The sequence below is a fragment of the Choristoneura fumiferana genome, chromosome 21, assembly GCF_025370935.1.
Source record: "Choristoneura fumiferana chromosome 21, NRCan_CFum_1, whole genome shotgun sequence".
Classification (NCBI taxonomy): Eukaryota; Metazoa; Arthropoda; class Insecta; order Lepidoptera; family Tortricidae; genus Choristoneura; species Choristoneura fumiferana.
Window position 1 is genome coordinate 13,098,771 of NC_133492.1, and position 25,437 is coordinate 13,124,207.

A 25,437-nucleotide genomic window follows, 5' to 3' on the forward strand; every position below is an offset into this window, starting at 1 on the left:
CGTGAGTTTCGGATATAAGATTTTAAAAGAATTGTTAAAGTAATTTACTAATATGATTTGACGTTATTTCTAAGTAATAATTTAGTAAGTAGGTAACTACTTTAACGAAGATACGAAAAAGATGTTGTACCACTGCCTAAAGTAGGTAATTGATTACCTACACCAAAAATGCTAAATATGTCAAAAAACAATAAATAAAACAGGGCAAAGATTAGAAACCGGACAGTAAATAAAAAAACTTGCTTGAAGCCCATGAAATATAAAAAAAAAAAAACAATTTACCATAAAGTTGATTTTCTTGTCCAAAATTCCTGATTAAATAAATCAAAGACGACATCATCACATTATAATTTATGTGGGTAGCTCTAAGTAGCTAACTTCCACATTCCAATATGTAGGAAAAGGTAGGAGACAAGGGTCCCTACATGGTGTTGAGGTTATCTTACTACCGAGACCATGAAGAGGTCACCTGCATTTATCTGCTACAGCGGAGCGTGGAAAAATATCTGACACGTCCAACGGGCCTTAGAGTCGTATCAGATATACTTAGCGGCACAAAATTTGGCCCACCCTTCATACAAAATTACCGATTCTGCATACATTTGAGGGCCAGATGTTTTGCCGCTCAGTATATTTATGCACGCTTGTTGTGTCACATATTGGTGCTGGTAGCTGTTCCTATTTTATTCGCATTTATACTTGGTTTCGATAAGTATTTTAACTAAATTTAAACAAAACAACGTCAATTGGGGTCTTAAATATTGGAATTCCCCCATTAAACTATCTAAACATTTGCATTTCTGTACTGAACTACACTAGTCTAGTTTGTATTACAATGGTAGTTAAGTAAAATGTTTAAAATCCTTGGTACATACCAAACCTGGCAGCTGAAATTTGTTTACATTTAGTTAAATACCTACCCAAACCAAGTATAGAGCTCAGAGATCACATTGTTGGCCTGCACAAAAATGCTCAATCACGTGAGCATACGACAACGTCAAACTAGAAAATGTAGGTACGCAAGAAAACACATAAGTAAGGAAAAATATTTTAATCCGCATTTTCTTGAAATTACCTTTGCGACTAGACTAATAACTGGAATTTGTTAGTAAGCATCATTAAAAACTTGTTACAGTATCGTATTTATTTGCCAATGTTATGGTCCATAAACTCCAATAACAAAGCAGGTTAGTAATCGTTTAACCACACTTCCATGTATTAGGTTGATCATAATTAATTTTATGTAAAACGGCTGTTGCAAAATGCTTTTTTTTTAATTACCTGCCTGTTTTCCCAGTAATACTACTAAGAAAACTTGAAAAAACCCCGCCACTGTAATTTTAAAGTTAAATATCTCATATGGCTAAATCGATAATAACCAGTTAAATTAAACTAGCTTTCGATTAAAAACCCTGCATTAAAATCGATCCATCTGTTTGGGAGCTATGATGCCACAGACACAGACACGTCAACCTTATAACACCCCCTTTTTGCGGGATTAAAAATTAATTATTCGTGTCGTGACATAACATAAAAAACCAGATGTTTTGAAAACAAACTATCGCGAAATGTATCTAAACTCAGCTTAACGCTCTGGTTTTCCGTTGAAACCACGGAGTTGAAACCATAGTCATTAATATTCAGTAAAATCCCAGCAAAGTCTGTATATATTGATAGGTATGACGTTGAAGAAAAACGCAAACCGCAGAAGTTTAGTTGGCTCGTTATTACTAAGTCTTGATTCCTACTTGAAGATGGACCTCCGATAACTCTATAATTGCCTTCGATTGTCAGAAGTAACGATTGCGTAGTGCATTACCAACGCATCTTTTATACCCGTGGCTGCGCAAGAGTTCGTCACTAATACGTAACTCATGAAGATATTATGTTTTGTCACTTCTTAAGTCAGGTCAACGACTTTAGCTATTGTGTTATAATTATATTGCGTTGGCACTTTGGAAATATTAACGTTTAATACCGAAATATGTTTGTAAAAATACCTTACCCGGTACTTATTAATAAAAAAAACTGAAAACAATTATTAATCTTTTCATCGGATTTTTGTTTTAGAGTTGAGTCACCATAAGAACCAAAGACACTATGGCCTTGCTTTTGCTACTTAACTTGTTTTTTGTTTAGTTTTTTAAATTAAATATGAGGTGCTATAAATAGAAGAGACGTGCAGTCGTGAAAAATCCATTAAGGGCTACTGGGAAGGGAAAGCCCAGACAGTGCCCGACTATCACCGGCTAAGAAAATTGACTGCACGTCCTTAACTCCCTAAAGCCAAATACTTGGAGTTTAGAGTTGGAGGGGTTCCTTATCTACCCACAGATTCCTGCTTCAGCCATTTGCTGGAAAGCCGGTAGAGGAGCATGCATTCTTCCGTTACGCTCTGCGAAAATCTTGGGTCAGTCATTTTTGTTGATCCCCATTGGTTTCTCCCTTGACCGACCACAGCCCTTTTCATTACAATTCAAGCTCATGGATTCTTTCATCGGATTAAGAAGCGTTGAGTACCATACAAGGATTATCTTTATTTACTATTTGTATATGTTTATCACTTTTTGAGGCTATATATACACAGGATGTTAACTAACAAAGTCTTATGCGTTCGGCTGTTGGTTATTCCAAACATTTCTTACACTTAACAGTTGTTTTGACATACAAACATAAAGATCGATTTATTCTTGGACTATGGTGTCACTTGCGAAGTCAAAACTTTACAGCAAAAGAGGTTCCGTCACTAGAGTCACCCCGGGATCAATTCTAGGTCACGGAGGCAAATATACGTATAAAACGTTAAACGTATTTAAAAAATTCTGAGCGCTTCTACGTTATAACTGCTAAGTATATATTACAGTGTAAATGAACCTTTATGGAAAGCGATAACTATAATATTTACAACACTATCACGGTAATGGTTGGAACCGTTATACAAACGTATAGCGTAGTGTAATGTCCTCTAATAATTGGCCAATGAGGATAACATACTTACAGTTCTTATTTCGTTCAAATCATGTTAACAAACTGTGTTTATTTCACTTCGTAAATCAAGTTTCTTTTGTTCCTTTTTAGCGAAATCGAGCGTCCCCCCCCCCCGCACAAAAATCTAAACCGTTGGATAGAAAAATTAAAAAAAATCAGAATGGTAGTAAGTACTTATATCAAACTTTCAAGAAAAATATAACGGTTAAGTTTTCTTGAGAATTATTAGTAGTTTATGAGTAAATGCAGCCTAAGGTATAAAATATACCTAAACTTAGAATATTCCGTACAAAATACGAAATCCTTAGAAAAATATTACTTATTTTGTTCGTAATGGCTATTTCGGGCGTGTCCGACACGCTCTTGGCCGCTTTTTTTTTACCTTAAATACAGAGTGAATTTTACTGGCTGTGGTAAGATTGACTTGAAATAACAGGGGTCAATCAAATATACGAAATTAAAGTTGAAGCTAAAGAGCATTATTATTATGAAAACATTTTTATATTAATGCATAGTTGTTGATTTAAAGCAGTATATATTCAATCCTCCTCCTTAACTATACTTCGTTTTTCAAAAAAAATAATTATGCTACCAAAAGAACGTACCTAAATTATCATAATATATCTTTGCTAATTGTAAATATTTGATGTGACTTATTTTTCATAAGACAAGTGTTTTCAATAAAAATACACCTCAAGGTCGCTTACCTACTTCCTAATGCAAACAAAAAAAGTATAGTTAATATACTAACACCTATGAATGATGTGTGCCAAACGTACAATATTCCGAATTAAATATTTTTTGTTTTTTTTTAAGCGCAATATATATTATATACATTTTATATATTTCATGAGCCCAAGCGGGAGTATTCCTTCCAAACAGAAAACAAATCGGTCCATAAATGATCACGGAAGAATCAAATGACGGAGGTCTGAGTTAACAAATGCAAAAATAAGTGTTAAATCAGTACCTAACGAATAATTTGCCTATGCGATGTTGTCGAGAGCAATAAAGAGCCATTGTAATATTTGTAATACCTAATAATTGTATTTTATTGTAACTTGCTTGTAAACTTACCAACATCGTGAGGTAAATGCGGCTGTTTCTGAAGCCAATCCTTAAATGTCTCCAGGTCCCTGTTGTGGTCGTATTCTTGGTCTGGCATTCTGAAATAATAATTTTAGTTTTTATTTTCCAACACAAAAAATAGGATTACTCTGCAAGAGTATGACTACCAGGGGTCGGACAAAAAGTGCCGATGACGTCAAACAACTTATAGGATGATTTCAAATAGTATTTTTGATTTTCATAAACAATTATCACTTATCATTTATCAAACTCTTTATTAAACGATATGAAATTTATTTTATTCACTGAATTCCATTGATTTCTTTACGATTATTTTGTTACTTCATTAATGCTACTTTGTTACTACGTGTCACACGGAAGTTTAAATAAAAACAATCATCTTTTGTGCAAGATTACCCCTGATAACTAATAATCGCTGAAACGTGAATTCTATCAAAGTCAAAGTAGTTCCATAGTTTGAGTGACTACTTTAATTTGTTTAAAATATGATTGAGGCCGGCTATATTTGGATTAATTTAAAACATTTCGGGCATATCTCTATGAGTTAATAACTGGTGACTTCTGTGATTACATATATTGGGTAGATTCCAAATTAAAAAAAAAACTATATAACTCATCCCTCAGTTAGATTAATACTACGAGGGAGGTCATCATATAACGAAGGGGACAATTTTTTTTGGTAAATAATCATTTGAATTTGAATGTTTATTTTTTGTGATATTAAATTATTATTATTATTTATTTTAATAGCTATTACATTGGAGTAAGTAGGATGGCAATTGCCGATTGGCAAAAGTTACTATTGAGAATTAGTCAAGAGTCAAAAAGTATCCTAGTAAGTAGTTTGACGTTGCTTGGCCTCTCAAGCAGAGTATCGTGGGTTCACACCCAGGCTCGCTTCGCAAATTACCATGAGCTTTCCGGGCTCGAATATTCCACATTTATTTTATTATCTGTATTTTTGAGACCTGTGTTTGAAACTGATCTTCTTTCTATTCATATTCTTCGGATTCTGGTCAGGTACAAGGCTTCGTGCACTCGATAACGCACGGCGCGTCTGCAGGGCTACTACGAAACTCGAAACTCGAAGTTCGTGTCGTGCGGTCCCTCTCGCTCTCGTATTAAATAGTATAAGTGTCAGAGGGACCGCACGACACGAACTTCGAGTTTCGTAGTAGCCTTGCTGACACCAGACAATTTGTGTCATGCACCTTGAAGTTGTTACATACAACTCTAATAAAAAATAAGTTTTTATAAAACATGATTTTTAAATACAAGTTTTTTTGTTGACTCTCCTTTATGTTGACCGTACTTGCATTGTCATCTAAACTATATTTCCGTACCAAATATTAAGTCGAATCCATTAAATGTTGACGAGTTTCGTCCTGCATGCTACCTGCTTTATGTGATCTGACTACCATATTGTGATTCCTTTGTTTTAAGTAAGTTTTATAGCTAAACTATGGTTTTGTATCCTAGTTAAGCCAGTTATAACCAGAATTAATTATTTAATATAATTGTAACTGGTTCCCCGCGTTACAGGTGAAGCCTAGTGCGGGGAATCCTGGTAATTCTTGTCAACCACTGTGTATTTTTAAATAAACACATTTTTATTTTATGTCACGATCCTGGCCGGACTAGCTACTACAAGATGTCTATTATTGTACTTATATTGTCATCAGATACACAAGTAATTATGCCAAATTAAGTAAATCAGACTACTGAAAGTGGGTCAAAATTCAGTTGCAAGATTTGACCCGCACATTCACACACAAACGTCAAAAAAACACATACTTATTTGTAAAAATGCATGACTAACATACATTGCAAGTGAACAAAAACCTTTTAAAATACTAGCTATAGCAGGCCTGCAGGAAAATACATACTAATAGGTCGGGTAAATACGGTCAAAAATTCAATACAAAAATCTATTTTTAACTACCTTTTTTGGAGATGGCACTTTCTATTGTTATGACATGGCTCTACATATACGTATACAGAATTCCAAATCTATCTAACCTTTGATAGTCGGTAAAATTAATCTGCAGGTTAAATAAAAAATTGTAATAAATGTTAAATTAGTAGTGATATCACGAGTCCGATGATTAGCATTCATAAAGTCACAAACGGAACAACAATCGAAGCACGTCAAGGCACTACCAAACTGAATTGATTGAAATATGACTAATCGGACAGAGTTATTAAAATTCGACATGTATCTCGAAAGTACGACGTTTGAACTTAAATTTGAACCCTTGGTTAGCTGTCGACTATTGATGAACTACATTATATCGTAAACGTAGTTTCTACACGCATAGTCCTACCTAGGTAGAGAAGAATGAGAGGTCTACTGATAAGAAGAAATCGTAAATACGTAAGTATTTCTTTGAACTATCAATACTATACCAAAGTGCTACTTATAATGTTTATATTTTATACTTATTTATGTTTGATTTGTAAGTGTTTGACCTTTTACATTGTGTGACTATATATTTTCCTTTATTACTTTTTTGCATTTATTTGATTTAACTTTCTTTTTCAGTGAGACCTAAATTAGTTTGTATTTATAAATAACACACAAAATCACTATGACAAACAAAAAACAACTAAAAAACATAATTTCGTCAAATGGTATTTGATTTAATGATGTAAATAAATAGATGTGTTTCATTGACATGACATTATTTAATTGATTTTACCCATTGATATATTTGTTGGTGTTTTGTAATTTTAATTTTCATGACGATCTATTTGTGGATCTCGTATATTCGTGTCTGAAATGTAACGTGTGATTTTAATTAAAAAATAAATTTATCTATATGTCTTTCTGAAGGAAGATCTGTGAAGTTGAAGGACTAAAGCATGTTCATTTCAAGTCATGTGCGAGTTGATTTCATGCGGAAAACAATGTTGAAATGGAGAATCACTATAAGTAAATAAATATTTAGATTCTAAAGTACACTTCCTTATCAAGCCGGTGTTTGGTTAGTTAGTTTTTTCCGTACAAAGCTTCATTTTGTTTGTTTTTAGCATGCTTGACTGCGTCTTTGACCATGTCATTGATGAATGTTCGCATGTTATGGTGAACACATAATTGTCCACCTACAAACAAATTAACAAACTACCGTGAGTTTTCTATGAATACACCCTATTTTGTGTTAGCAGGGCATAATAAGAAGATTTATTATGCCCTGCTAATAATTATCTTATCTTTATTTATTTAATCTCATGATAAGGTACTAACAGTATTAAGAGACGTGAATTATATTATTAGCTTCTAAGTTACCCATTTTATCCTTTCAAATAGAAAACTTGGGCTGCAGTTTCAATGCGGGTCCAGTATATTTATTTTTCGTGCTACGAGTCAAATTGATTCGTATGGCCTAAAGATCAATCGTTCCGATTTTCATGCTTTTCACACCATTTGCAGCTTTTTACTGAATTTCGGGGTGTACTTACCGCTAGCACTAAAGTTATATGGGCACGGTTGCTGCATTTTTCTATTGATTACACATTCATACTTATTTCACTGCATCTATGTCAGTAAAACTGTGATCATACCAGCACGAATAGCATAAGTGACCGATGATTGCAACTCACCCGATCGTGCGTTCTTGTTTACTTACATATTTAACACCAAACCAGAAACCGCACGATAGGTACACGCTATTACATTTGAAAAAGTAACACAAGACTTTTGAATTAAAACTATCGTCCCATAAGATTTCAATTAGACCGTCAGTTAAAATTTTAGAAAAATAATTAATTATTGGACTCGTATTTTTGTGTCAATTAAATGGTAACTTATTCATCATCATCATCATCATCAGCCTACAGCAGTCCACTGCTGGACATAGGCCTCTTCCATGGCGCCACAACACTGTCTTCAGCCCCTCGCATCCATCCGCCGCCAGCGATCCTCTTAAGGTCATCCGTCCACCGTGCCTCACTAACTTATTAATGCTACGAAAGTGCTAGAAAAGCTTGGGTTGGTGCTTGTTTTATATTAATTTTGTATCATCATTAATTCATGGTAAGCAAACGCCCTTCTCAAGGTTGTTGGAATATATAATTTCGTATCAAAAACTTAAAATTCCATTAAACTTAATTGTAATTCAAATTCCGTGGTATTCAATGCAATGCTTGACCTTTACCGGTCAGTAAAATGTTATAGGTCAGGTTTGACTGGTTTGTCAAGTTTTAATGAAATGAAATGATATATTTATTCCAGACGTTAGTCCATAAAAACAATTAATTAGAAGTCAAATAAATAAAATTAAAATTAAATTAAATTATGACTAAGCCCGGGTGAGAAGAACATCGCGGGTTACCCCGATCCCGCGATGACCGGTCTGTGGTATCTCCTCCAGCGCTCATGAAGCGGGCTGGCGTCCCACTCCCTCACAGCTGCAAGCAGTGTGTTAGAGGAAGCATAAATGGCCCTTCTGGCGGCAGCGCTGCGCGCGCGCAGCAGCGCGGGCCAGCCCGGCGCGCGCCCCGCTGCGAACATGGCGCTCGCGCTGCACCAGCGTGGCAGACGGAACATGACTCGCCACGCATCATTGTACTGCACTTTTATGTCCTGAGCCACTCAGGAATTTTATCAACAAACTGGACGTTATAACGTTTAAATTAATCATTAGGTTTAACATTAAAATAGCCTAGTGCTAGAACTCGCACACCGAAGGTTCCGTAAATCTTAACATCAAAAGGACTAGATATAATATAGGTACTCTACCTTATTTAAGTTCATAAAGTACCTACAGACAAGTGCAAAGACATCGACACGGCCAAAGGTCCAAAAATATTGTATACACGACAATTGCATAAAGTCTCATAATTTTGGTCGTTTTGTCGTTTACAAACAAAAAATCCCTAAAACTGACTCACGTTTGACAGTTTGTATGGTTTATTGAAATGCAAATATGTTTAATTACCTATCTATATATCGTTCTGAGTTTGATGTTTGTATGTTTTAGCAATAACAACAAAACATAAAAAAAATTTATGTATAGAGCAAGAACCTTTACTTATAACCTTTTAGGTCCGGAACCCTAAAAAATTAAGATTTTCTATCTTGTAGGTAGTTGCTATAGTTGCCAACACTCATTCGTCAATCTTACTAAGTACTGTATTTGTTTATGTCTTATGCACAGATCTTAAGTGTTTACAAATTTCATATGTTTACACAACAAAACAGTATTTTTTTTCCATAGAAAAGTAGAATTAATTTTCGTGTGCAACACGCTTACTAAAACTATATTTAATAGTATATTATTCGACAAGGGAGGAAAACATACCAAGTTAGACTGTTATTAGTAGGGACAAGCTTTAAATAAACGAACAAAGTATGTTTAAAATCCTTCGAAAAAATACACTTTTTTTCATGTCATGAGTAAGTGTTGCTAACAAACGTGATTGCACTTGATTTCAATGAGCAAAAACTTACTTGTTTTCGTAGTCATTGACGTTAATGACACACGCACACACCTACAACTGATTATTTAAAAGTCTTGACAGGCTTTCGGCAAAAACTACTCGCTTGTGATGGTTTTTTGTTGTCAGTTTTTTTTTAATTAAACAATTTGATCTAGGTAGGTATGTAAGTACAGTCAAGGAAACTGAATCACGTACAAGGGTGGAACCTTTTCATAACCAATTTCGCTGTCATTTCTTTGGCAGATGTATGCACAAAGGTTCCACCCTGGTACCTACAATTCAGTTTCCTTTACTGTACATTATGTAAAATGCCTACTTGTTTCTAATAGGTTCTAACTGCTTATTTTTCGTGTTTCATGTATTTAATGCAAATGTTAGTTAACACTAAATACAATTGTACATTTTTAACGTAACCTGCCCCGTTGCTCATGCAGCATTTACCTTAGATATATTCTTGGTTTGTCTACGCCTGCCCCCCCCCCCTTAACAAAACAAAATCCTAGCTACGCCCTAGTGTTTGTTACTTCTTCACGCTGAAACGGCTGGATGGATTTGGATGAAATTTGGCAAAAAGTTAGTTTATAACCTGGATTAAAACATAGGATACTTTTAATCCCGATTTTCCTACGGGATAGGAATAAAATCTCTAAATAACAACTGCTGGGCTTAGAGTTATGAAATTTGGTATTTGGTTTGGCTGGACGTTTGGAATAAGACATAGGCTACTTTTTATCTCGATATTCCCACGGGATAGGGATAAAATCTCGAACTAATGACCACTGGGCTTAGAGTTATGAAATTTGGTATGTAAATAGCTGGACATCTGGAATAACACATGGGCTATTTTTATCCCGATTTTCCCACGGGATAGGGATAAAATCTCGAAATAACCACCGGTGGGTTTAGAGTCATGAAATTTGGTACGGTTGTTTTAATTGAACGTCAATGAAAACCACTTTGTAATTTTAGAGAATTCCCACGAGAATTTAATAAAATCCTGGGGTTTCAATTCAACTCCTGGTATCTAATGATTTACGCGTGCGAAGCCGCAGGTAAACGCTAGTATAGTATAACTAGCCTGTTACCCGCGACTCCGTCCGGTTTAGACCGGATTAGAAGTGACATTAGGCAGGTTTAGACGTGATGAGGTAATAAACAAGCAGACTTAAAAACTTTCGCATTTATAATATTAGTGGGATATTCAAGTTTGTTTTTGTGATATTGATAAGTAAATCTCAGTTGCGACTTTCATAAAGCGAAACAAAATTAATCTGTCATCTCCCAGGATAACAGGATCAAAGGAATTTGGGCACAAATTTGTGCCTCTGGGAGAGGACAGGTTAATAGGTCATTCGAATGATTTCACGTTTGCTATAAGTAGGTACATAATATAAATGCTATCAAATACGATAGGGTATAATTTTGTACAAAATGCCAATACGCAATGACACGCATCACTGCCTCTAGTAACAGCAAAATTATTGTATGTAAAATGACTAGGTACATGCTAGGAACTTACTAGAAATCTATTTTACAGGTTTTGCACAGTTGCTGAATTATTATTTGTCACTGCAGTGCGTGCAAAAATATCTGACACATCCTGGCTCTAGAAATAGAGTCGTGTCAGTTATTTACGCAGGTATTTATGTATTCTTTTTGATGTCTAATAACAATGTACTGTAAAAAAATGTAGATGCCACTTCACGACGTCGATTACTCCAGAACACCGTACGAACACACAAACCCTTTTTTCGGTATATATTAACAAGTTTCGGCTGTCCTTGGACGGCGATGAACATTTAATAGCAATTAAAATCCGAAAAAGACACTTAAGTATCATTTATTTAGTTCTTTTTAAATTTTGTGGATGAAACTTTGGAATCCAATTGTCAGTTGTTAATTTTTCGAGCTATAAAAATATTTTGGCGTCTCCTGTTGTTTTGTTAAAAATATGCCTAGTATAATTGTTACGACACACGTTCGTAAATCCGCAGTTTCTATGTACATTCGAACCTTCTTAAGTGCTTATGTAATGTATTTTATCATTATTGTTTTGTACTCTGTTATTTTCCGAGATAAATGAGACGTTTGAGACTCAGCTCACATACACAGTAACGACATTTCCGTGCTCATGCATTTCATTATCTACTTGAAAATTGATCGCGTGTTGTGTCATTATGATATAATTCCTAAGCTTTTGCCACGACTTTGTCTGATCTCCGTAATCCTTTAGTGCAGCGTTTCTTAACCTGTGGGCCGCGGACCCCTGGGGGGTCCACGAGTATGTGTATGGAGGACCGCCGTCTTATCTATAGACATTTGAATTAATAAAAATTGACCTAAACTTATTCCTGTTTTTTTATAAAAGGGGTCCCTGAAATCATGCTTGATGCTTTAGTGTGAGTGTGGGTGTTAACAATTATAACTAATTAAGAAGTTCAAAAACTATGTTTTCACTATGTCCAAAGAACTATGGCGTATTCTAAAATATTTATGTTTGTCTAATGCAGACTAATACAGCGTATATTGGCGATATAGCCTCAAACTGTAACCAGACGTAGATTGAAGTGCTGTGAGCCAATATTAAAAAAATGTTAATTTAGAATTAAACAACACAGTGTAATTAATTTGTGTTATTTTTTAATGCAGTGTAATGCGTACAATAATTTGATACGAGAGAGAAGCGTTCTGTGACAGCTGTCACTTCAACAAGTGCGACGTTTTGAATTAAAGTAAAGTAATGTCCTATTAACTTTCTGACTCTTGCTCTACTTGATTCTTCCTTGATAAAAATCTTAATCAAATTTATTCAGTGCCACAACATTAAGTTGTAGTATCTGCGACATGCTTATTATTATATTATTTTTTGTTTCCTTTTCAATTCTTCCTTTTATGCTAGCATGCTTAACACTCTTCCATTACCCTAAGATTTAAAAAAAATGTAATTGGTCTTTGCGCCGTCCATAACATATGTTATTTGTTTTAGGGCTCCTGTCTGTTCCTTCCCCAAGATCAAAATTTCATAAACCGAACATTCTCCTCACGTGTGTAATGTCTCTACATACGCCGACATTGGCAAAATACGTCTTGCTGTCACGGCAAGAGTGAAATCCATTAAAGAAAAAAAAACAAAGTAATATCACGTTTTTTTATAAGGAACCCCTATACGATCACTTTTTGTCCGTCTGTCTGTCTGTCTGTCAAGACCCTTTTTCTCGGGAACGCGTGAAGGTATCAAGCTGAAATTTATATCAAATACTGAGGTCTACTGTCTCTTGGAGCTGTGTGTACGGAACTCTCGGTGCGCGAGTCCGACTCGCACTTGCCTGGTTTTTTTAATTGTCAAAAGAAATAGTTGTCCAATATTTTTCTGATAAGAAATTTTAGGACACAACCCCCTGTTTCACCATCCACGATTAATTCTATTTGACGGATAAATATGATGCCGTCTCAGTTTGTTTTGTTCGAATAGACAGAGACGGCATATCATTTATCAGTCAAATAAAATTAATCAATGGGTAGTGGAACAGCCCTTAAGTCTATTAAAATCAATCTATTTGTCAGGGGAATAAGGTGTCCTTATTAGAGTTGCACTTGGAATTATAGATTGATTATTGTGGCAATTATTCTATTAACTGCTATGTGGCATTGTGCGCTACATAAAAACATAAATGGAACACTTAACCATACCTTGCTTCTAAGGCTTCGAGCACTATAACAGGTCATTTTGTGTGTCGAGGCAGACCAGTGAAGTAATATACATACTTCCACATTTCTCAATTACTTTGAGTTTCGCACCGCTTATTAATTTGTGATCAACACAAGCCTCTCTTATCTATAGTATTATTATAAATGTATAACTAGAAATAATTATCTATAATTATAGTTTACTAGCAGTTTCACGCAGCTTTGTCTGCGTCCCGCGGGAAGTTTGTAGGTAGCGGCTTATTTTAAATACGCACTGAACTTTCAATACCTACTGAACTTTTTTTGTGAAAGATTGTTTAAATCGGTCCTATAGGTCCAGAGATTAACCCCTACATATATACACACAAACAAATAAGAAAAATTAACCTCTGTATTATATATATAAGTGCTTGTATACGTAGATAGATGCATATGCAGACGGGTTCGATTAAAGGTAAACATTACTGACAATCGACAAAACAGTCAGATGGTATTCCAGTTTACTCCCATAAGTCGTTGCTAAGATTACTTTGCAACTTTATTATAGGGTATTTTTTTGTTTAAAGATACTGTAACTAAAATATTGAAACAGAAACAAAAACAGAAAATAAATACTGGAGCCGGTATTAAACCCATGTCTTCGCCAGTCCGGAGCCGGTTCTGTACCTCTACATCACCTCCACCTTTCATTTCACGGCGAAATTTCTCAATGTGCTCTCAAGAAAGTTACTATATATTTGATACGGTAAATGACCTAGTGTTTAATATGATAATGATGCCTACATTGATGACACTCTACTGTCATCTTTATTGCTAATGATAAAATTATAAAAGACAAATGAGACAGTGACCAGTATGTACAGTCACCAGCATCAATATCTGACACAACAAGCGTGCATAAATATCTGATACGACTCTATTTCTAGGGCCGGAAGGACGTGTCAGATATTTTTGCACGCTCCGCTGTGGCAGATATTAATGCTGGTGACTGTACCATCAGCCAAATAAGGGTGTATAAATTTTTAAACAAGTTCCAATCAAATGAATATGTCGCTGAAGTCGAACTTTCAAGTTGACAGACACGTCTATTGGCATTAGGCCGCTTGTAGACGTCCGTTGTTTTCACTGGACACCGGACCTTTTTTTGCGGTGTTTTATGGCTTCGTCGCCGGTCAAGTGTCCGTGTCCGGTCAAAAAAAAAAAACGATTAATCGAAAATGTCAGCACAAGCTGGACTAAAAAACTCTGGACACTCAGTAGGAAACAACTCCGACATATCGTCGGGACATTTACAGGTCATTTCGATACTAAACACATACTAGTAAAGATGGGACTACAGGACAATGAAGTTAGTAGAATATGTGGCGAGGAAGACGAAACAATGGAACACATTATGTGTGAATGTGACGCCCGCGCCAGATTAAGAATGAGACTCTTTGGCGACGGTTACCCCGCACCAGGAGACTTTAAGGCACTACCGCTACGTCAAATCATCCAATTTATGGACGAGGTGATAAAGGCAATAGAGTAAGTGCGAAGGAGGGGTAATTACACAAAAGATCCCTACGGGTCGAAGTGTATCCGCAAGGACCCCTAACGATAAGATAAGATAAGATAAGCCATATAACACCGCAGGTGAACACAACAGACGTCTAGAAGCGGCCTTATTGTTTTATGACATGCAGACGATTATCAACTTTAGGGTGGTAGACCACATATTTGGCTGAAGGTACATCGTCAACCAGGACGTCTACCTTTATCAAAACGTTAGCTTACCTAGTTTTTGAAGCCATGTCAACTTCAAAATTAGGTAAAGTACCTACCGGCTTTACGAATACGATTAAGTACCTACCAAAAACTTCAAAAGTTTCGAAACGAAAACTCGTAACTTGTGACAGTCTGTTGTGCGTCTTATTAAAACTCGCCCGTGACCTTATTTGCTAAAGGTATTTCCCAAGAGCGACTTTAAATATTAATAATGATACATAACAGTAATAAAAACAATGTATTTTCATGATTATTATTGACGAGTAAATCGAAATTCGTATATTTACATCACCTACATCAATCAATAAATTATACTGATTATACACAACCCGATTAAGAAACGCATATGACCTTTAGAAAGGCAACATGTATAAGTACTTTCTTTATCGTAATATTTGTAAATTTAAAATTTACATTATTGTTTTAATTTCAAAGCACACACTCAATTTTATAATATTTTACAAGCTTCAATTCAGTTTCACCTGTTGTCTGTATAAGTAATTAAATCTCAGAAGTAAAATTTGATCCACTCCCAGTGCAATGGTTAAATTGACGTAAATTTTTGTGTAAGTCCAATTCCGGTGGCTCGGCCAGGATCGTCTTCGCAAGAGGAAACTCTTTAACTTCTTTGATTATTCTGTGCTGTCTATTATTATGATTAACGCCAGGGTTGTTGATCATCCTATACTTATTATACGTAACGTGGAGTAGTAATGAAAGTAGAAAATATTTTTGTCAAATACGGATAAAGATATCATTCATAATGGCAAATTAAAATAAAACTCGAATTTTAAAAAGTAACTGTTCGATAAACTTTCTTAAAGGCGATGTACTCGTAAGTAAGTGCCTATCTACTGAGTTTCTCTTTACTCCCGTAATTAACTTTCTTTCTTTACTTACGATTATTAAAATAAAATTCTATGGTAAATTTACAACAAAATATTTCAAGAAAATACTTACGTTATTGTTTACTGTAACACACGCACTTGATGTCGTTAAAGTATCGTGAAATACGCGTGCGCATTGACGGCTGTTGCGTTCAAACTGACGAGTGACGGTTATTAGCGCAAACAGTGGGTGGAGGGAGTTCGAGTTCGACACAGTATCAGTTAAATCCCATCAAAAATATAAGAGTGAAAATACACGCCAAGTTCGATTTAAGAATTTGTAATAGGATATGCGTGGCATTCAAATTCGCCGACAAAACAATTGAGTCTAAATCGGTGACAATAGTTCCGGAGATATTGGTACCTAAAATTTATTTAAAAGTAAGAATTACTTTTAAAGTTTTGACAGTCGAATTATTTGCACAAATGTTCTTAGAGTCGGTAAATTTAAGCTCAAGGTTTTAGTTAACCCTTTTTTTAGAAGAGTAGGAATTAATCAACATGTAATTACATATTAGGTAAGTAATTATAATGATATATAAAAATATTTACTTATTAAACAGAATGTAAGCCAATTTGTATGTGAAAACAAACTAGTTTCGTTAAATCTTGGACTTACTAATTAATACTAAGTTTTTGCTATGCATGCAGATTTTGAATTATTAAGTGCTTAAAAGTTACCTATTCCAAAAAAATATGACCTACATATTGTAGTCCATTCCATCGAGTGGGATATCGTTGTTTTATACGCATTGAGTAGATAAAATACCTACTGCTTTTATGTTTTAAAAATATTTTAAAAAATCGGCCAAGAGCGTGTCGGGCACGCCCAGGATAGGGTTCCGTAGCCATTACGAAAAAGTCAAGTAATATTTTTCTAAGGATTTCGTATTGTGTACGGAATCTTCCAAGTTTAGGGATGTTTTATACCTTAGGCTGCTATTTACTCTTAAACTACTAATAATTCTCAAGCAATCTTAGCTGCTATAATTTTCCTTGTAAATTTGATATATTTACTACCTGTCTGTAAATTCTGTCCCCAGAATCGTATAATGAGAACATATAATGAAATCAAAACACATGACATTGATATTTTCAAGGATTCACGTCATTTAAACAAAAACTGGTTAATCATTTTAAAGACGACAATAACTAGCACTTGTTATAAATGGGTACTTACATTTTTTTTCTTTGATTCAATGTAAAATTTAACTTAATGTAATCTAATATACTATTTAATCTATTCACATATACGTTGAGCGCTGTATATGGGTAAGGCCGCGAATTTTGACCAATTTGGACGTTTCAAATTTGGAACGCTGATAAAAAAAACTGATAACACCTAGAGGTTTAATTTTATTTTTATTATATGACACGATATAAACTCTCAAGGTCGCAAATGAGATAATTGATTTAAACCCTTTTAAAAAAATAATAAAAATATATTACCGTCCAAAACGTAACGAAAATTGACTATTTTTTTTGACCACGAGTACTTAATACCTTATTATTTTCATGCTATTTAACTTCTCATGATCATGATTTTGTTTAAACAAAATTTTATGATATAACGATAGTCCTACCGATTGCGGAATCATGATAATCAAATAATTTTCATGTTTTATATTTATTTCTTTTCACGTGCCAAAAAACCACGTTTTCGTTACGAATACTTAGGTGACGCTTAATTAAGCTACCTTTAACGCCAATTTCGGTAGAAATTTGTTTTTGTACACTGGCAACTAATACTCTAATAGGGCAACATCGATGAGATAAAAAAATCTCATCAGTTTGTTGACAAACAGCCATCAAAAGTGACGCGGAGGTTTTTTTTCGAAAAAACGTCGAAAGTGCTTGTTCGATTTTAAGGGTAAGTAGTGATTATTTTTAACTGGTTGTTTTTTCATACGATAGGGTAATCTTTTCCATGTAAGTGGCATGTGTTATTATGTTCAAAATGTCGTTATTCACCATGATAAACGATTTTTTGTATAAAATACGTTACACTTTCGTTACGATTACGTTACATTTTTACAAAATGCTACGTATTTTGTACATAACGTAACGAAAAAATGTGGTAAAGGGAAGTTCACACAGAAAAATTCTAACTTACACCAGTTTATTATTAGGTTTCCAATGACTGCACGCACAGTAAGTTAGTTAGATGGATATTTTGAAGTTAAATAAATTTTAATCTGTAGGTGCAGGGATCGGCACAAGAGAATTGTGGCGATAGTTCTGTGTTCACGTCCTGCTACATGCATAGCGTATTTAAAGTGAGAGACAAACGGAGGGATTCACTTACCTACTTAGTTCATTTGTTACCTAAACTTAATAATCATAATAATTTATTTCCAAAAACATCTTTTTACATTGTCCACTTAACTAAGATACTACTTCCTAAATTGGTAAAACCTGTGATTTAGGGTTTTGGCCATTTCTTTGAGGTATTTAATAGCTTGTACAGTCGAAGTCACAAGCATGCTCACAACTAGGTGGTAGGACCTTGTGCAAGGTCCGCCCGGATTGCTACCACCATCTTGCTCGCTAATCCTGCCGTGAAGCAGCAGTGCTTGCACTGTTGTGTTTCGGCGTGGAGAGTGAGACGGCCGGTGAAATTACTGGCACGTGAGGTATCCCATCTTAGGCCTCTAGGTTGGCAACGCGTCTGCAATACCCGTGGTGTTGCGGATGTTTATGGGCGGTGAGGATCTCTAACCATCAGGAGACCCACTTGCTCGTTTTCCATCAAGTCGTATAAAAAAAAAATGTGCACTTTAAACTTGAATATTTTGCAAACAGATCACTAAATCGAAAAATCGTTTTAGCAACCCCGTAATGGTTTTAAAAGATCTATCCAACGATACCCCACACTACAAGGTTGGATACGAAAAAAAATCATCCCCACTTTACGTCTAGGGGAGGTACCCCAAAAAAAAATATTTTTGATTTTTTTATAGTATCATTTTATCAGCATAGTTTACAAATATATTCGTGCAAAACTACAGCTTTCTAGCACTGATAATCCCTGAGAAAAGCCGCGGACGGACAGACAGACAGACATGGCGAAACTATAAGGGTTCCGTTTTTGCCATTTTGGCTACGGAACCCTAAAAAACAAAATGAAAACGTAAAACGTAACTAATTGTAAACGTCTATGTATATACCTGTTTTCTGTACTGCTAACTATGTGTTGGTGTGCAATAAAATAGTTATTGTATTGTAAAAATATCATATTTCAACCATTTGCAAAACTCGCGAGGTCTAGACATGTCAGAGAGCCACTAGTTTTAAACGGGGCTGGTTGATCATAAAAGGTATACAATAAAATACATTCTCAACTTAAGCATACCTAATGTAGACACCAAACAATAGCACACACACCCGAATGAATGACATAATCCTCCTTCTGGCAGTCGGGTAACTAAAGGACTCTCCGCTACTTTCCGTGGTGGCCACTGATAAAAAAAATATATAATACGTGCAATACAACTCATTGTGGAAATACCGGTTTGAAATTAGGCCATTTGTAGGCATTTATAATATATCTTCACGAATTTATCTACAATTCAAATTATCGGGTTTTACAACATTTTGAATTTTGAAGGATAAATTTTCAATAGAACATTGGTTGAAAAGGTTCCTGGGTAGCAGTAGCAGGGAGTGACCGAAGATTATCGAGCTACGAGTATGCTATCGAATCAGATACTCGTATCAGGAGGTACGTAGAAGAACGAGGGTCACTGGCCTAGCTAAGTGAATAAACTCGTTAATGTGGTAATGGGCAGGCCATAGCATGAAGAACAGATGGCCGTAGAGGCCGAAAGTTCTCGAATGAAGACCGTGTTCGGCAAGCGCAGCGTAGGACGTCCACCAACGTGATAGACGGAAGATCTGGTGAGCCACAGGTTTACGGTGGATGCAGGTGACTTGTAACCGAAGCTACTGGAGTTCTATGTCATGTATGTTAGGAAGAATATATGTGATTTTCCCACTAACGTCGATAAGCCAAAGGCAGAAACACAGGGAAGCTTAAAGTTCCATCTTACAGACTGGCTAAAACCAAAAAGTCTTTTCTGGGAAATTGCATACGTTTTTATAATAAAATTCCAAAAAATATTATAAATTAAACGGATACAAAATTCAGATCTATTGTCAAGAAGACATTAATATCAAAGGCGTATTATAAAGTTAATGATTATATGGACAGGGATATTTGGAAATAATTCCGATCCGCATTAGCGATCCCTTCAAATAGCGAACCTACTGTGTTAAAAATAAAGTTGTGTTAAATACTTGTGATGTATACATATCATTTAATAATATTGTAAATCTGTTTTAAAAAAAATATATACCTCGTTGAGTTTCTTGCCGGATTCTTCTCAGCAGAGGTTTTTCCGAACCGGTGGTAGATTTTTTTGACATTCATAAGTGCTTGTTATAGCCTAAATTGAATAAAGATATTTTTGACTTTGACTTTGAAGGTCTGTGCCCAACAGTGGACGTCCTACGGCTAATGTGATGATGATGCTGATGAAACCGATAATTGAGAGAGCCGTGATCGTGGTCGTGGTCTTCGGATGCAACACGTTACAGTTACACGCCGCCTTAACTATTCTTGTCACCACTGATGTCACCCGATGGGAGACAAGTTGTTACGTCACGCCACTACTAGATAGACAAACCAACATCTATGCGTAAGAAGTAGACAGAAAGGTTTGGGGTCGTTGAGTAGTTTTTCTCTCATCGATTCCATTCTTTAAGTAACATAGCTTTCGAAAATAAAATTTAAGATTAAGTTTATTTTTATCTAAAGTTATCATCATCATCCCAGCCTATATACGTCCCACTGCTGGGCACAGGCCTCCTCTCAGAACAAGAGGGCTTGGGCCATAGATCCCACGCGGGCCCAGTGCGGATTGGGAACTTCGCACGCACCATTGAATCGCTTCCCAGGTTTGTGCAGGTTTCCTCACGCTGTTTTCCTTCACCGCAAAGCTCGTGGTAAATTTCAAATGTAATTCCGCACATGAATTTCGAAAAACTCAGAGGTGCGAGCCGGGGTTCGAACCCAAGACGTTCGTCAATTGTATTTGTTTCTTTGTTTTTGCACAATAAAGAGTTCACATAGGTATGTATGGTCAAGGACGCGTCTTCGATTCCAGGCATAATATCCATAGACACTATTGGTGGATTTGGCGGATCTCGTTCTACAAAGACATATTTACATCTACTAGTAGATCATTTCTCGAGATATGCCACTATTCTGACTTCTAAAACCCAAAGTTCAAATGATTTTATAAAGCTTGTTCAAAAAGTAATACAGGGAAATAAGGTTGGAATGATTCTATCCGATCAGTACCCGGTTAATTCACGTGAGTTCAAAACCTATTTAGATACAGAAAATATTCCAATTATCTTCACGGCAGTAAATGCTCCATTTTCGAATGGTTTAAATGAGAGGTTGAACCAGACGTTAGTTAATAAAATACGGTGCAAAATAAACGAAAAAGAGAATAAATTGGCTTGGACGACTATTGCACACGAATGCGTCCAAAAATATAATGAAACGAAACATACAGTGACAGGTTTTTCACCTAGGTATTTACTAGAAGGAAAAAACGTTGATATTTTACCGGATGAATTGAAAAAAGAACATACAATTATAATAAAAACCAATTTGACAAAAATAGAAAAAAATGTGTATTGAAAGTAGGAGATTTGGTTTACGTTGAAAATGGAAATCGGTTAAATAGGAAAAAACTTGATGAATTAAAAATTGGTCCTTATGAGATTGTGGAAAAATTGTCAAACTCGATTTACAGAATAAACACAGGGCATAAGAAACCTGAATCAAATCTTTTTCATGTTACAAAATTAGTACCAGTTTCAATAGTTTCATAAAAATATAGAAATAAATAGAATAAATGTTCTTAATGTGGGGGGGGGGGAGATGTAAATGAGGTTCATAGCTCCTCATTAAACTTGTCTTTGGCCTTGCTTTTGAAAGTTGTCAGTTGGATTTGAATGGAAAAGATATGTAAAACGTAATGACATACAATTAAGATATTGAATAATTAATAATTAGCATTAAATTCTCCTTTCAGGTAAAGTGTTTAGTTGATTTTTTACATGACATAATATGTTTGTAACATTGTGGTTAATAAAAATGTTCTCCTTTCAGAGCAACACAATTTTGTTTCTGTTTCGTCGTTTCTGCATTAATTGAGTACCTAATGTAATTATAACACATTATATATATTTTAGGAAAAGAATTACTTATTCACACAACCAATGTTTTTTTAGTGACATTCAGAATTGATTTGTAACTAAGGCAACGTATTAGCAAAGTACGTCACAATATATATACGTATCCTCGCTGCAATTTTATGATTTGACGTCAAACCATAGGTACCTATATGTTACTGTCACAAAAGTTGCAAAAAACAAAATTATGTTACCTACCAATTCGTGTTTTTATGGGATATTCTCAGAATCCAAAAACAGGTTGTGCGTCGACGATATCTTTCAAATTTATTAATTAAGTACCTAATCGACGTTTTCCTCGTCACGTTTTTTTTTGGGATTCCTAATCGGCCAAAGGTTTCAAAAAACATTCTTAACTTTTTATGTCGCAAAATGACGGCAAGATAATAGTAGGTATTTAGACATTTCTTTAAAAAAGATCTTAGAGATTCACGTGTTCCTGTTGTATGTTGTAGGTAGTTAAATCGCTCAGATTGCCCTCTTTTGCAAAGTAAAAATTGACTCCATATATATAGGCATATGGGCATGCTGATCTCCATAAAATAAAACCGTACTAAAAGATGCTTAATATAATAATAATAATAATAATTTATTCAAAAAACTCATTTTACATCATATTTAACTTAAGAACTAAAACATACTGTAAAAGAAATGTTTACAAGAAATGCCTGAACTAGGATTCCCTGTGTTTTAGGCAAAATAATTCTAATATAAGTATGTAGATATAATTTAATCAACTTCAAAAGGTTATTCCAAATTAAACAATGATAATATTGACAGTTTTCTTAATACTAACCTAATTTAAAAGTAGAAGCGACATTATAATTAAATTCTTATTCCTTATGCATAAATATATTAAAATTACCTATAATAATGCGACAATTTAGTGATATAAAGTAAAACAGAAATTATTTCACTATACATAGTAACTTCTCTGTGTCATCGTACGACATGTTTAGTAGGGCACCTTGGAGTTTTTTCTTACACTTAACATAACTCATATTAAAATACAACTAAACTAAGTAGTTTGGTAAAGCTCACATAATAAAAAAAAACCCCTATACCTGTAATGCAAAGCCGCAGTTGGGTGAAGAAGAACAGGGATAGCGGGCATTTTATGAATTTTAAAAAAACCGACCAAGAGCATGTGGACACGCCCAAAATAGTGTTCCGTAGCTATTACGAAAAAAATAACTAATATTTTTCTAAGGATTTCGTATTTTATACGGAATCTTCCAAGTTCAAGTATATTTTATACCTTAGGCTGCTATTTACTCTTAAACTACTAATAATTCTCAAGCAAACATAGCCATTATAGTTTTCCTTGAAAGTTTGATATACTTACTACCATTCTGAATTTTTTCAAATTTTTCCACCCACCGGTTTAGATTTTAGAGGGGGGACGCTCGATTTTAATGAAAATTTGAACTTTAAAGTTGAATATTTTGCAAAAAAATCACTCAATCGAAAAATTGTTTTTGCAACCCCCTAATGATTTTAAAAGACCTATCCAACGATACCCCACACTATAAGGTTGGATGAGAAAAAAAAATCACCCCCACTTTACGTCTATGGGAGATACCTACACTAATATATTTTTTTTTAATTTTTATTGTACCATTTTGTCGGCATGGTTTACATACATATTCGTGCAAAATTACAGCTTTCTAGCATTGAGTCCCTGAGCAATGCCGCGGACGGACGGACGGACAGACAGACATGGCGAAACCATAAGGGTTCCGTTTTTGCCATTTTGGCTCCGGAACCCTAAAAAGGTTAACGGTAGAGATCTCAAAAGGCATAAAGCAGAGGCGGAGCTAGGCGTAGGCAACGTGGGCCACCACCCACGGCCTCGCAGTCTGAGGGGCCTCGCGCCTCGAGTCTCTCGTTTTATTGGTTATTAAAAAAAAACCTTATCTAATAATTTTAATGTGTGGTGTGCCATCAAATAGGTCCTCGCAAAATTTGGATATAGTTTTTGACTAATTAGGTTAAGAAAACTAAATTCAAATGTATGGATAATTTGGCAAAATTAATGCAAGACTTTTATCTATCAGGAGATGTAGGTACCAGGTTTTAGACGACCAGATGGCCTAGTGGTTAGAGAACCTGACTACGAAGCTTGAGGTCCCGGGTTCGATTCCCGTGTCGGGGCAAGATATTTGTTATGAAAAATACGAATTGTTTGTTCTCGGGTCTTGGTTTTACTATGTATTTAAGTTGTATCTATCTATATAATATATTTATCCGTTGCTTAGTACCCATAACACAGCTTTTGCTAAGCTTACTTTGGGACTAAGTCAATTGGTGTGAAAATGTCTGTGATATTTATTTAATAAATTTTATTATTTATGTAGGTTTGAGCAAAGTTAAATTTTATCCACCCTCCTCCCCCCTCTCCGGGCGAGCTTCACCCCCCACCCCCTAAAATATGTCCCGGACCGCAGTAATTTCCCATTTTAAAGAAACCGTACACGATACATAAAAAGTGTGTATGGAACGAAATAATTCTAGATAAATTACTATAACCTTTCATACATACAAAAGCGTACCCCTAACAGTCTCAGCGCAATCTGGCACCAAATACGAACATTTTTAATGATTTATCCAGCTTTTTTTTTTGAATCGTTTAGTTTTTTCCATTATTTCACACTTTACCGCCAAGTATATGTACTTATGATAAAGTAAAGAATAGAATATTTTCGCTATAAAAAGGTATATCATTCATTTCTACACTATTCATTTGATGCTGCTATGTTATTTTTGATAATTCGCCATCATCAGCTACTTTCGTTTCGATTAATTTTGAACTTTGAAAGAGCCGGGCGGTGGTTGCCGCGCGCGCGGTCTAAGTGCGCTAGTTCCCCACTTCCCACCCTACCCCGCCCGCTCTGCACGATAGTAAAAGAGACCAAGTAGGGTTCACTACGAACAAAAGTACTTACATCGCGCGCGCTTAAAATGTGTGCGCTTCGCGAGATGCTCACTCTTTTACGTTCGTCGCGTACTCTCGTACTTATTTTTAGGTTCCGTACCCAAAGGGCCTGTTTATCTTCGTCTGTCCGTCTGCACAGGGCTCTATCTCTTGAGCCGTATAGCTTAGGCCTACTTAACATTTCACAGATTATGTATTTACTTGTGGCCGCTATAAAACAAAGACTAAAAAATGAACTAAATGAGATATATTAAAGGGGGGCTCCCTCCCATACAACTAACGTGTTTGGCGTTTTTTGATTTATACTGATATACCACGACTTGTGCAAAATTGTAGAGGCCAGAGTTGCGTGAACGTATTCGATATGCGACATTGAAG

At 35.2% G+C, this 25,437-nt stretch overlaps 1 protein-coding gene across 1 annotated transcript in view; it reads right to left on the reverse strand.

Moving 5' to 3' along the window:
• LOC141439740 (alpha-tocopherol transfer protein-like) overlaps positions 1 to 16,040 on the reverse strand; it is a 28,472-nt gene extending 12,432 nt beyond the window's left edge. Inside the window, exons 1-2 of the mRNA XM_074104108.1 lie at positions 15,931 to 16,040; positions 4,066 to 4,154 (exon numbers count right to left, since the gene is read on the reverse strand). Coding sequence (XP_073960209.1) covers positions 4,066 to 4,153 — 88 coding nt within the window. The 5' untranslated portion in view covers position 4,154; positions 15,931 to 16,040. The remainder of the gene's footprint in view (positions 1 to 4,065; positions 4,155 to 15,930) is intronic.
• Positions 16,041 to 25,437: the final 9,397 nt, after the last annotated feature.